This window comes from Melitaea cinxia, chromosome 7, assembly GCF_905220565.1.
Source record: "Melitaea cinxia chromosome 7, ilMelCinx1.1, whole genome shotgun sequence".
Lineage (NCBI taxonomy): Eukaryota > Metazoa > Arthropoda > Insecta > Lepidoptera > Nymphalidae > Melitaea > Melitaea cinxia.
In genome coordinates this window covers 11,610,198-11,622,610 of record NC_059400.1, presented here as the reverse complement: position 1 = coordinate 11,622,610, position 12,413 = coordinate 11,610,198, and the positions used below count along the sequence as shown (strand labels likewise).

Here is a 12,413-nt window from a genome sequence, read left to right as displayed (position 1 = left end):
AAAATAACAGTAACAATAATACCTAATTTAATACGATTACAATATTGTATGTTCTTTTTAAGTATTGCAAATTATTTATATACTTTAAAAAGTACATATATTAAACTGTCATTGTACTACATGTATAATTCAACAACACCAATAGACGAAGACATACTTCTTTATCAGGAGTATCTGCGTTACAATTGCCATTACTAGCATGCATTGTAAATAATAAATCGCCGCCAATCAAGCGACGGCCTCCGTCGTGCTCCTGCTACTCAAGCGTACTAGAACTACTCACATGCTTCCTGTCACTAGTTCAACTTCAGTTTAAACTGACGTAGCATGCAGCACAAAAGTGCTTTGTCAATCGTACATCACAGCTATAGATTTTCCTCTCTCTCTAGTAACTCTTATCGTATCGTTACAGAGTTATTTTTTGTATAGATTATAATCTACTTTACCTGCGTGTTACTTAAAGTTAAAAAGCTCTATACATTGTCTTATTTGTATATATATTTTTATATAAATAATTGAGTTTATAATTTTTATTGCTAAGATAAAATACTTTAAGAGAGAGTACGCAAATACATCTTGATTCATTTTCGAAATACACGAGTTAAATAAAATATGACATTTCATAAAATAAAGAAATAAACCAATTGAAATAAATTTTGACTAGAATTTTATAAATAATATTTTGTCTTTTATCATCAGACCAATTTGACTAGCACTAATAGAAATCACTAATAATAATTATAGTACTTTTACGAACGTCACAAACACAAATTCAGAGAAATTATTGTATAAAGACATTTGGCACAAATTTTCAAAAATTCATAATGAAATACTGGAAGGGAAGACATTAGGGATACGTTCAGGATATGTTTAGAGAATATTAATCCTAACTGTGAATGTATCTTAATCTAGGGTGCAAAACAATAATACGGTGGTTTAACCGAATATGTTCTAAACTTTAAGATTCAAAGTTTCAACTAGTGAGATTTTTTAAAAATATTAACCTGACTTTTATTATTGGCATAGTTGCGTGTATTTTGGCACAAAATATTTGATAAAATGTGGCACTATTCTTTCCTAAAAGATCAAAAATACTTTACTGGAAAGCATCTTAATACACTGGTCCTATACTTACCTTATTCTAGTTAAACCTAAACTTTTTTTTTAATTTTTATTTTTTATGTCACTTACCACAGACTACCTAAAATCTCAATCTAATACTAAATATCATGAGCAGTCTGGAGAGGGTAATAAAGTAAAACAAATAAACTGTTCTTAATTCACTAATTTGTAACTACTTTCAGAATAATTTACCAATAAATCCACAACATTAATAATGTTAAACAAATTCAACAATCTTTGGCTTTGATCCCTGGACCAATATTATTTATTCGACTTAAAACGCTGTTGCCGAGGTGTTTATAATGTTAGAAATTCTTCAATTGTTAAATAAATTAGAAGACTATCACATTTAGTAACACTATTTTACATCTAACGTCTTTTTTTGTGATAATAGACGATATTTTAAAATATAATATACTGAATGTTTCAGTTCGTCGCCATTTCTCTGTTAATGTAAGTTTCTAAAGGATTTGATCCCATCGGTTTCGCAGTCACATCGCACTTGCGCGAAAGACCTATTAAAACTTACAAACTGGCTATTAATGACAGTTTTGTACAAGTACGACATATCAAAAATCGTGAACAAAATTAATCAATTTATCGCACGCTAAGATAATCTAAGCCTACCTCTTCTTTTTTTCATATTTCTTATTTAAGTAATCAATAACATTCGATTATTGTAACAAAATTGCCATTAAATGCGAGAGTGTAAGAGTGCTTACTGTAACACCTAATTTTCCAGGTAATTACGATTATGTTATTTACAAATATTGTCTTTAACCCTCTCACTCTGTTCGCTAGTCTAACGCTAAGCTACGTCAGCGGATCCGAGGTCGATTGTAACGCATCTACATCTAATGTACGCCGACGCTCGATTAAATAATTTCGCACAATTTATTTATTTCAGATCGGTTCTCTACCGATCAAAAATAATGAAAAAACCCAACCGAATATAGAATTTATTTGACCGCTTACATCCATAGTAAATTCGATCAGTTTAGTCACCCCCGACGTCGGAAATATTAAGCCCCGAAAAGTGAACGAAGGTAAAGTTACTGATTTGAATTTCGCACTTTTGTTTACCATCGTGCACTTTTCGGGCACCGAATATATAATCAAAACTCAGTCCCGATCTGTTTCCGTCCCTCGAGTGCCGAAAGCCCCGCCGTGGCGACGGGAGCTCCGATCGATCGTACATCGGTTAGTAAATATAATAATATCTAAAATACTTATAAACTCGTAACAAATGTAAACATACACATCAGCTCGGCCAATCACCAGTTTCCGATCGTCGAGTCCCTACTTGAAATAGTATATCGGAGCCAGATTCCCGTATTGCGGTCGGATGAAGTAGCGGTCGGAGTAGAAGTTCGCAAGGGGAGTCTGGCCTCGTAGCCCCATTCAATGGATGGGCGCCTTCACGATGTGGTTGGGCGCGATGTAGTGGTAGCCCGGCAGCGGCAGCCCCGCCGTCTCCATCGTGATCCTGCAACACGGGCCGACCACATTACACGAGAGAACTACACCTCGTTCAATCGAAACTATTCCATCATCAAAGAATACTGTGAATCGTCAGTTTACAGTATTATAATTAAGGTTAAGCTAACATCGGTTGGGAATGTAAATTGGGCTGAAAGAGCAAGCACGAAATTTATAATCTCTCGATTAAAGTACATACATTTATTATTAAAAACCAGGAAAATTGTTAAAAGTGTCGCTACTCGATAATCTATCTCTGTCGTAAGTCAATGATGATGAAAACTGTGAGACCAAACATTCATTTAAAATGAATGAATCAGTTATTACAGAATGAAACAACTTACAAAGGATATATTAGCGGTAGCGACATTTCTGAACAATCAACGACCCGTATTATATTTTATAAATCATACTTAATTAACCATTAACGTAAGGTCGGATTTGGAAATAAATCAGGAATATCGTCGGAATATCAGAGAGTCCGATCGTCTTATCCGTGAGGACAGACTGGGATACAAATAAAAATTTAGGGAAAGAAACATCTTACCGGGATATTGGATGATCCGTGAGCTGGAGGATGAAGGTACTCGTTGGACCGAATGTCAGCTTTCAGGTATCACAGGAATATTTAGTGTCTGAGTAGACAGGAATATGGCGTGGGTCTCGAGGAAGCTTAACGTTTCAGACCATTACATAATATTTATCTGTACTCGACACGAAAACATCATTAAACATTCACTAGTTGGTTAAGACAGGCAACGGGAAAGGAAAACAACATATTTTATTACGATTTTATTAAGTTCTTAACACTTTTCTCTTAACAATACTAGCGAATAATACGATTCCTGAAAAAAATGTGTGTTTTATCTTAAATTTAACATGATTTTAAATTACGAATAAAATTATATTGGCAGGCAAATAATCTGCATTCCACCTGGGACTATATCTAACTTTAAAACATTCGAATTGGACCTCGATTTTATGTTCGCCCTAACTAACGAGATATTGTAAAGGTAAAACGTATTTATTATCCTCATTCTCTACTTGCCTATAACTTTACTTTATAAAAACTAACTCTCCTCTATATTGTGAAGTACAAAACATTCCCTTCTAAGTTAATTACACTAAACTTTTAAGTTTTCATTTTTTTTCATAAATTACTTATTGCTGTGAAAGAAGAATATTTAAAAGACAATGAACATTGTTGAGATAAAAAGAAAACGTGCATCGACAATAGGTAATATTTATAAAACGCCAGCACGTTAGCACTCTACTGTCGCAGATTTTCATATTAATATCGAACATCATCATGTTAATTAAAAAAATATACAGAGTTAAAACTCATCTATCGCCATCAAACTATACTTCACTAGTATTATTATATTTTAATTACCGATAAAGAGCCCTTCATATAAGTAAAATAAACGTAACAAAAATTAATTAATTTGTCTTAAATATACAACATTTTTTAATTAATTTTAAATTAATTAGCCAATCAATATAAACGATACGTTTGCAAACATTTGAAAATATTTATTAACGAAAAAAAAAAATTTTTTTTCTTTTCAAGTATTTGATGATTTTAAAGTACAGTTTGACGTCTTTGCTAGACACCCTGTATTAGTGTTACATTAGCCTTCTATACAATCATTAAAACGCGAAGCACTCTGTATACTCTACAGCTTTTAAGCTTCTATGTAATTTCTACTATTGTCACATTCCTAGTTATCGTTAGATGACTATTGCTTTGAATGTAATGGAAATAAATACAATATAACTTATCACACCCATTATTGATTTAAAATTATTTTTGTCAAAATAAAACTTATATTAATTATAAACATTTTGAATTCTTTGTCACATTTGTTTGAAAAAAAAAAAAAAGAAATATATGAAGACACAAAATATGAAAAGATTTTATAAAAATTAATATTAAATTAGTTTACACTAATATAAACCGAGACTTACAAGTAATAAATATGAAAAAAAAAATATATCTACGAAGATAAACGAACAGATTGAAAAGTAATACCTTACTGACGTTGTTTATTTTTTTAGAAAAAAAAAGCTATATAACATATACCTTAATAATAACGACAAAGTTTCTAAAAAAAAATTTTCATCGATAAAAAATAATCCGTCAAATTTGATAGATTAATCTAACACTTTTCAACCATGATAAATGATCAATTTAAGAGTGCATTCAAACATTAATAATGTACTATAAAACGTGTTATTCTCACTGCACTCACACAACTATTTAAAAGTGCATATTTTTCAAAAGGCATAATATCATAAACACTCAAACTTTTAAGAAATATCTATAATACAAATTTTTTTCAAAAAAGATGCACGAATTAAAAGGCAATGTATTTAATTTTAAATATATTTTTATAACAAGAATTAGATACAGAACATTCTGACTTATGAGATGATAGTGACATATAACCTGTACGAATAGGTTTCGTTAATAATAAAAATTAAAAACATCCTAAATACATAAATTGTATTTTATAATTTCACCAAATTTGAAGAGCTATCAAACGGTATGTCTACCGCGCCCTCAATAAGTATTACTTTTCAATCTGTGCATACCCTAAGTAGACGTAACAGTCTTTTAAAACTTTACATCGCCGACGAGATTCACAGTGCGCCACAAGTGACTACTGACGAAACGAGCTTAAATATAAACGAACGTGACCCACTCACTCACTACGAACTCATTTTATATAATACAAAATTATCTAAAAATCATTAAAATTCTCATCGATCCCCGAGACGACGCAAACGAACGTACCCATTCGAACGAACAAAATCGTCTCGAGATCGAAACGAACAGAACCAGAGCAATATAGACATCTTTGGAAGAGCGAGGGGCGAGCCTCGGTGGCGGGGGGAGGGAACCGGCGCCCGGCTGGAGCTCGGCGCTCCGAATGGAGACGGGCGGAGGGTGCGCCCGGTGAGCCGTCGGTAGCAAAAGCATTCGGAGCGATATATTCAGTTATCTTCGGACGAGTGAGGGTGGGGACAGGGTCCGGAGGCCAAGACGGGGCCTAGCGGGGGTCGTCGGTGGCGGGTCGTCGTCGGCGTTCCCAATGGAATCGAGGAGTCGCACTCCGCGGAGCCGCCGGTATCGAAAAAAGGGGGGCACCCGGAGCGATACGAGTTATGTTGGGGCGAGCTAGTAGGGGCTGTATTTGTTGCGCTCCTTGGAGGTCTTGGAGGGCGGGTCGTCGTCGGCGCGGCGGAAGGGCTTGTGGCGGTGCACGCCGGTGGTCTGCACGGGCGCGGCGCCGGCCAGCAGCTCGGACAGCCCGCCCAGCGCCGACAGCGAGCTGAGCGCGCCCAGCGCGCCGCTCTTGCTGAGCAGCTGCGCCAGCGGGATGGCGGACGCGAGCGGGCCCGCGCTGCCGCCCGCGCCCGCGCCCGCCGCGCCGCCCTCCAGGTTCGCCTTCTGCAGCTCCACACTGCGCGGGACAGGACGCTCGTAAGGGGCCAGGCGACCGGGGACGTCTCGGAGCCGCGCGGAACCGCGCCGCTGATCCGATAGCTCGCGCCCTACCGCCCTACCGCTCTAGCGCCCTAGCGCGAGCGTTCCACGATCTGAACCTTTCGCGCTGCTAAGTATCGAGAAAGAGGAGCGACTGTATACACAGAGTCGTGTGTTCGTTGCGAGCCATAAGCACAAACGAGCACATAAGTTCAATCGCTTACTATTTATTACTATATACTTATAAATGATTACGAGCAAACACTGTATCCAATATATAATTTATTTTACTGATATCATTATTTCATTCATTCATGTGATAGTTTGAATACAAAACACCACATATAAAACTACACTGCTACAGCATTATCGAGTATCGTAATAAGCATATAGAAAACTTAGCATACTTTATCGTCAACTATAATGCGCCGTGACTAACTAATAACGTGACAAGCATTTATTTATTATATTACTAGCTGACCCTGCAAACGTTGTTTTGCCACATATCTTAATAACCCCCTTAATCCCCTCCCCCCTATCACTTAGGGGTATAAAAAATAGATGTTGTTCTATTCTCAGACCTACCCGATATGCACACAAAATTTCATGAGAATCGGTCAAGCCGTTTCGAAGGAGTTTAATTACAAACACCGCGACACGAGAATTTTATATATTAGATAATATATTCATTTCACTGCCGTCGAACTATGTGTAAGTTTAATTGTGTTATTAACGGCAATCAATGCGACCACAGCAAGCATAAATTTACAATATTATTGCCATGAAAATAATAAAATTACTTTTTACTTAGATTTTTTCCTGTGTAATTGTAGTTACAATCAATTTTAAAAGGTAAAAAGTAGAATAAAATATATGATATTATAATTCTCAATTTCTAGCGAGTATCGGATCAGAAGGCACATAAAAATATTAACGTTCGAAATGACTCATTCATCGAAACGCCCCAATAAGGTAAGACAAATCAAAGGAATATCAGGAGATGATAAAAAAAAAACTAGCTCAAGGGCAAGGCGTAACGTTTTGGATAAATAGGTTAAAAATTGATCGTAGGGCGTAAGTAGGGATATCGGGATCCGTTAGTTAAAACATTATATAGGTACTTGCCTCATATTGATGAGGTACTGCGCCAGCGCAACGGAGTCAGGGTTGCCAGATATAGTGATGGTGCGATCGGTGCTGCCTCCTTCGCGCTCCTCGCAGTTAGAAATTCGGATCATTGCGCCCGAGATCTGGCGGATTTCCGCAATTTTCGTGCCACCCTAAAATTTACCCGTCATTTTTAAACCGACCATTGTTTCTATGCATTTATGAAACCTCTCGTTTATCACGTTTCTATTTTACTTATAAAGATAAACACACAAGTACTTAACTAAACATAAATAAAGGAATGAACAGGAAAAAAGACTGTTGTATTTTAATGTATATACAAGAAACTTTTGTATCGGAAAAATATTACGTTGAGCTTGACCGTATTCTATTACCTAAACCTAGTATACGAATAGCTCAATAGGATAAGTGATTGCTATATTTGCTTTTCGAAAAGTGAATTCAAACTTAATGAAGAAATAATGACGAACTTGTCACGTCTTTTATGAAACATGACATATCTATACTTATAAACCCCCTTTGCATGATAACTAGGCAAATAAGTGTAAATATAGACATAGCTACGAAAAATAATAATGTTAGAAATTAGAAAGCAATTATGTGTATACTTCTGCATAAACAGTATTTAGTAAGGAAAAAAAAAAAAAAAAAACCGTCGGTGTCGGACCACGTCCTAGTTTTACTAGGCAGTCACAGGACTGTTGATCTGTAGTATAATAAGTAGAAAAATCGCCCGTAGTATTATAATGCATGCATGATAAACAAAGGCACGGGCATTTTGAGCCCGTGGATCAAAATTTATAATTAAAAAAAAAAACCCCTTTGCAGCTTCAGTGGGCGGAGGGGGAGTACGTACCTTGCCGATGATGCACCCGATGAGCTCGTTGGGCACGGTCATCTCGTGCGACTGCTGGTTGGTGGCGGGCGCGTTGCGAGTCTGGTTGGAAGTCCGCAGCTGGGACCCGGCCAGCGCCGCCAGCGCTGTGGAACCACGAAGCGTTTATTTCAGGAACTACTTTACTGACTACCCGATTACTATATTCAAAAAACGATTCGTTTCTCTCACGATTTGTTAATTTTCGAACATGCTTCCAGTATAGATCAGTAAATATTAGTTTTAAATACGAGGAAATGCGGTGTGGAGAACCAGAATTATTTATACATTACTAAATTAATAAAGTATCTTAGTTTTACGTTGTTAGTAAAATAATACTCGTATCAATCTGTATATAGTAGAGTACCTCTTATTGAATTATTGAGTCAAGGTCCTATTGTATCGATAAAAGGGTTCTTACGATTAAACTTCTTTTTTATTATTATTTACCTGCTGGATTAAGACCACCAGTGTTCGCTGGTCCAAGACCTCCAAGTCCAAGGGCGGCTAATCCTGCTAACGGCGATTTGGCTAATCCACCCATCTGAAAATTGTAAATATTAAGTACATACAGATTTATGATCGGACGAAAGACATAATATTTATTGTTTCAAGCTCCAGCTGCTTGTTTTCATCTTCGTTGACATGACGAGGATGGGATTTGCTGGAAGGGTTGCCTGGGTAGAAATTAGTTTTTAAGAATAATAAATAAACTTCTTAAGAAAATTCACACGCTTCCAGAAACGTAAAGCAGATTTGAGACGAATCTATTTAATGTTTTAATACTATTTTTATTTTAAATTCATTGCTTTACCGTTGATAAAATAACAGCGTTGCGAATTTCCTTTACTCGAAAGTCCACCACGTTGTGAGTTTGAGTGGTGCTGCCCGTGAAAAATGCATTTTCAAAACAAGGAGGTGGATAAATTCATTTGAATTCTAAAAAAAAGTGTCATGTATAACATGCACTTCACGGTTAATGTCCAAATTATAACGAATTTAAAAAAAAATGGACAAGGCGTGGTAAAGGCTAAATAAGGATGGGTGCAAATATAGGAACGTTGAAAAAAAATCGTTTGCGCCATCTTAATGCAAGTGAATGTTTAAAAAACTTAAAGCTCGTCTCGGCGATGCCAGAAAACAAACAGATAAAGCTTGATATATTACGAATAAAATCTACGAATACCTTTTCTATGTAATAAATGAATATAATGTGCTGAAAAAAATGAGACTATCTACTTTAATGCATGTTAAGTATTACATACTAATTATAGGGACTGGGGTAACGTGCAACCACTTCGGAGCTAATAAAGGGACGTATTTACTTTTTATTAAAGCGTAGGGGTATCAGCGCAAAATAAATATATAATTAATGTCAACATTCCACACTATTGGGAGTTCTACTCTCGTACGTATTTATTTTGTTAACAACTACGGGGGCTATAGAGACATCCAAGCCAAGTCGGGGGAATAGGGCAGCACCAACCACATAAAATTCACTCCTCATCCCACTCAACCTCATAGAGAAGAGAAATAGATTATATTACTCGATTTTTATAAAAAGCTACAAGTAAAATTTAACCCAAATACGAATCGCCGCTGTATATATTTAGTGAACCGTCATTATTTTCAAACATTTAAAGCGATATTTTTTGTTTTAATATTAATAATTTTTATTTACAAAACATTAGCCACTAGCCTCTCAGTTAAGATTACTCCTAATATCGATTGGAAGAATATATTAAACGTCATTCGAAAACTGATAGCATCGGATGAGATAGAAATGTACCAAGATCACTAGAAAAGAACAATCGATCGCTCCCAAGGTGAGTGGCAGAGCGCTAGGGGGGGTGGGGGGCTCTATGAGGTCGGCGGACGTCACTCACAAGGTGGTGGTCGTGCAGCGGCGGCAGCAGGTGCGCGGGCGGCAGCGCGCCCACCAGGGGCGGCTTCATCTCCAGCACGGGGAACACGGGCGCGCACACCGCCTGCACACCACACCCGTCACACGTCTCACACCGCCCGATCCGGCCCTGCCTTGCAGGACGCACACCGGCCCTACTGCGACTCGCAGGACATCACACGTCTTACACCAGCTCTACTGGCTGTTTCGGCCCTAACTTGCACCCACAGACCGTTTTGAATTCACGTTTACCTCGAATATCGCCCGACGTAAAGCACCGTCTCACATTGGCCGATCTGAGCCGGACTTGTAGGACAGTCGTAGACCATTTTATTTTCGATTTTAACTTGAAGATCACGCTACATTATATTACTGGCCCCACTATTCGCACGCGGCCGTGAATTGTTTTGTAATTAAGTTTAACTTGACGATCGCCCAACATAGTAATCGATTTGAAGTTGCCCGATATTGTAATGGATATTTTCGGTTGTGAACTTTTACACGTAATTAGACGAGATGCATAAACTAACTAGGGTTTGACAAAATATACGCTAGCGCTAGTTTTCTTTTTTATCTACATGTAAATCGGCATATTTTTAAATTTTTTTTTGTACGTATCCATTATATAATTATATATATTTGTGTAAGTTAGTAATCAATATTTTTCTTGCAAACTAAAAAAAAAATGTAATCAAAAAACACGAATGTTAAGCCTGGTTTATTTACAAAATTTTGGCAAGGCGACATTGAAACAATGTCACAGAGGTCATTCAACCATATGTCGTTGCCCTCATTGAAGTATGTCGCTTAACTATCAAATTACTATATGTATTTATGTGACCAATAATATTTTCAATTCGAATTAAAATTTACAAATCAATACATATGAGAAAAATGTAACGGATCGCTGTCTGATCATGGTCATGGAAGATATATAAGAAAAAATATTATTAGGACCTTTATCATCGCAAATAGCACCCAAAACAAGAGAGGGTTAATAAAATATAAAATTTTGTGTCCATATCGGGTAGGTCTGAGAATCGGCCAACATCTATTTTTCATTCCCCTAAGTTATGGGGGGGGGGGGTTAGTATTTAAATACGATTTACATATTGGTAAAATGTGAATAATATTTTCCGATTCTACCGACATAATAATAATAAAAAAAAATGAGCTGCTTATTTAAATAAAAAAAGACATAAGTGCAATTAGAAAAAAAAAGGAAAAAAAAAATAGATATGATCGATAGAGATTGCGGCGATATGGGGATTTGAGCCGTGGTCTTCTCGGCCGATTCCGACCGGCTGATTTACCGCCTGAGCTATTACAACTTTACGGACAATTGCGAAATTTATCTTCGTATTCTAACGATATTGTAACCATTTTTTCAGTGGCTAAAAAACCAGGGATATAATTGTGTTTGCAGACAAACGAAAAAAAAACCGACTTCAATTACATCGACAAGTAATACAACGTAGATCGACGAAAAAATAGTCAAATAACTACGCGTTATGAAAGATTACTCAAAAAGTAGTTATCAGATCTCGATAAAAATTATATGTGACCACATGACAAACATCAGCTTTCGATTAAATTAAAAATTATTAAAATCGGTACACCCAGTAAAAAGTTATTGCGGATTTTCAAGAAGTTCCCTCGATTTCTCTGGGATCCCATCATCAGATCCTGGTTTCCTTGTCATAGTACCAAACTAGGGATATCCCCTTTCCAACAAAAAATAATTATCAAAATCGGTATACCCAGTAAAAATTTATTGCGGATATTCAAGAATTTCCATCAATTTCTCTGGGATCCCATCATCAGATCCTGGTTTCCTTATCATGGTACTAAACTTGGGATATCTCCTTTCCAACAAAAAAAGAATTATCAAAATCGGTACATCCAGTAGAAAGTTATGTGGTATAATACAACGTAGGTCGACGAAAAAAGCGTCAAGTAAAAACGCATTATTAGATATAGCTCGAAAAGTAGTTGTTAGATCTCAAATAAATTTAAATGGGACCAATTGACACACACCACCTTTCGATTAAAAAAACATTTGTCAAAATCGCTCCACCCAGTCAAAAGTTCTGATGTAACATACATAAAAAAGAAAAAAAAAAAATACAGTCGAATTGAGAACCTCCTCCTTTTTTGGAAGTCGGTTAAAAAAAAAAGTTTCAGATCGTTATGTGGAGCTGGTTACCCAGAAAGCTTCACTGCCACTGAATAAATCGCTCCGCGTACTTTCCTTTCCCTGTTCGTACATTTGTACAACAGGCGTATTTGTAATGAAACACATTTATTCTAAACTATTAGTAGTGTACTTTGGACGAATTATCGATGCAAACATGAGCTATATTATATATTATATTGCAGCGTCTGTAACGTCGTCGAAATATCAGGAATATCAAAAT

The 12,413-nt window shown here is 36.4% G+C and overlaps 1 protein-coding gene across 2 annotated transcripts in view; it reads right to left on the bottom strand.

Moving 5' to 3' along the window:
• Positions 1–5,782: 5,782 nt before the first annotated feature.
• The window catches only part of LOC123655360 (poly(rC)-binding protein 3), a 232,359-nt gene continuing 225,728 nt past the window's right edge, over positions 5,783–12,413 (bottom strand). For both annotated transcript variants that reach the window (XM_045591172.1, XM_045591173.1), the window contains 5 exons: positions 9,980–10,081; positions 8,544–8,637; positions 8,076–8,200; positions 7,217–7,371; positions 5,783–6,068 (listed from right to left, as the gene is read on the bottom strand). In XM_045591172.1, the coding sequence (XP_045447128.1) occupies positions 5,783–6,068; positions 7,217–7,371; positions 8,076–8,200; positions 8,544–8,637; positions 9,980–10,081 (762 nt within the window). The remainder of the gene's footprint in view (positions 6,069–7,216; positions 7,372–8,075; positions 8,201–8,543; positions 8,638–9,979; positions 10,082–12,413) is intronic.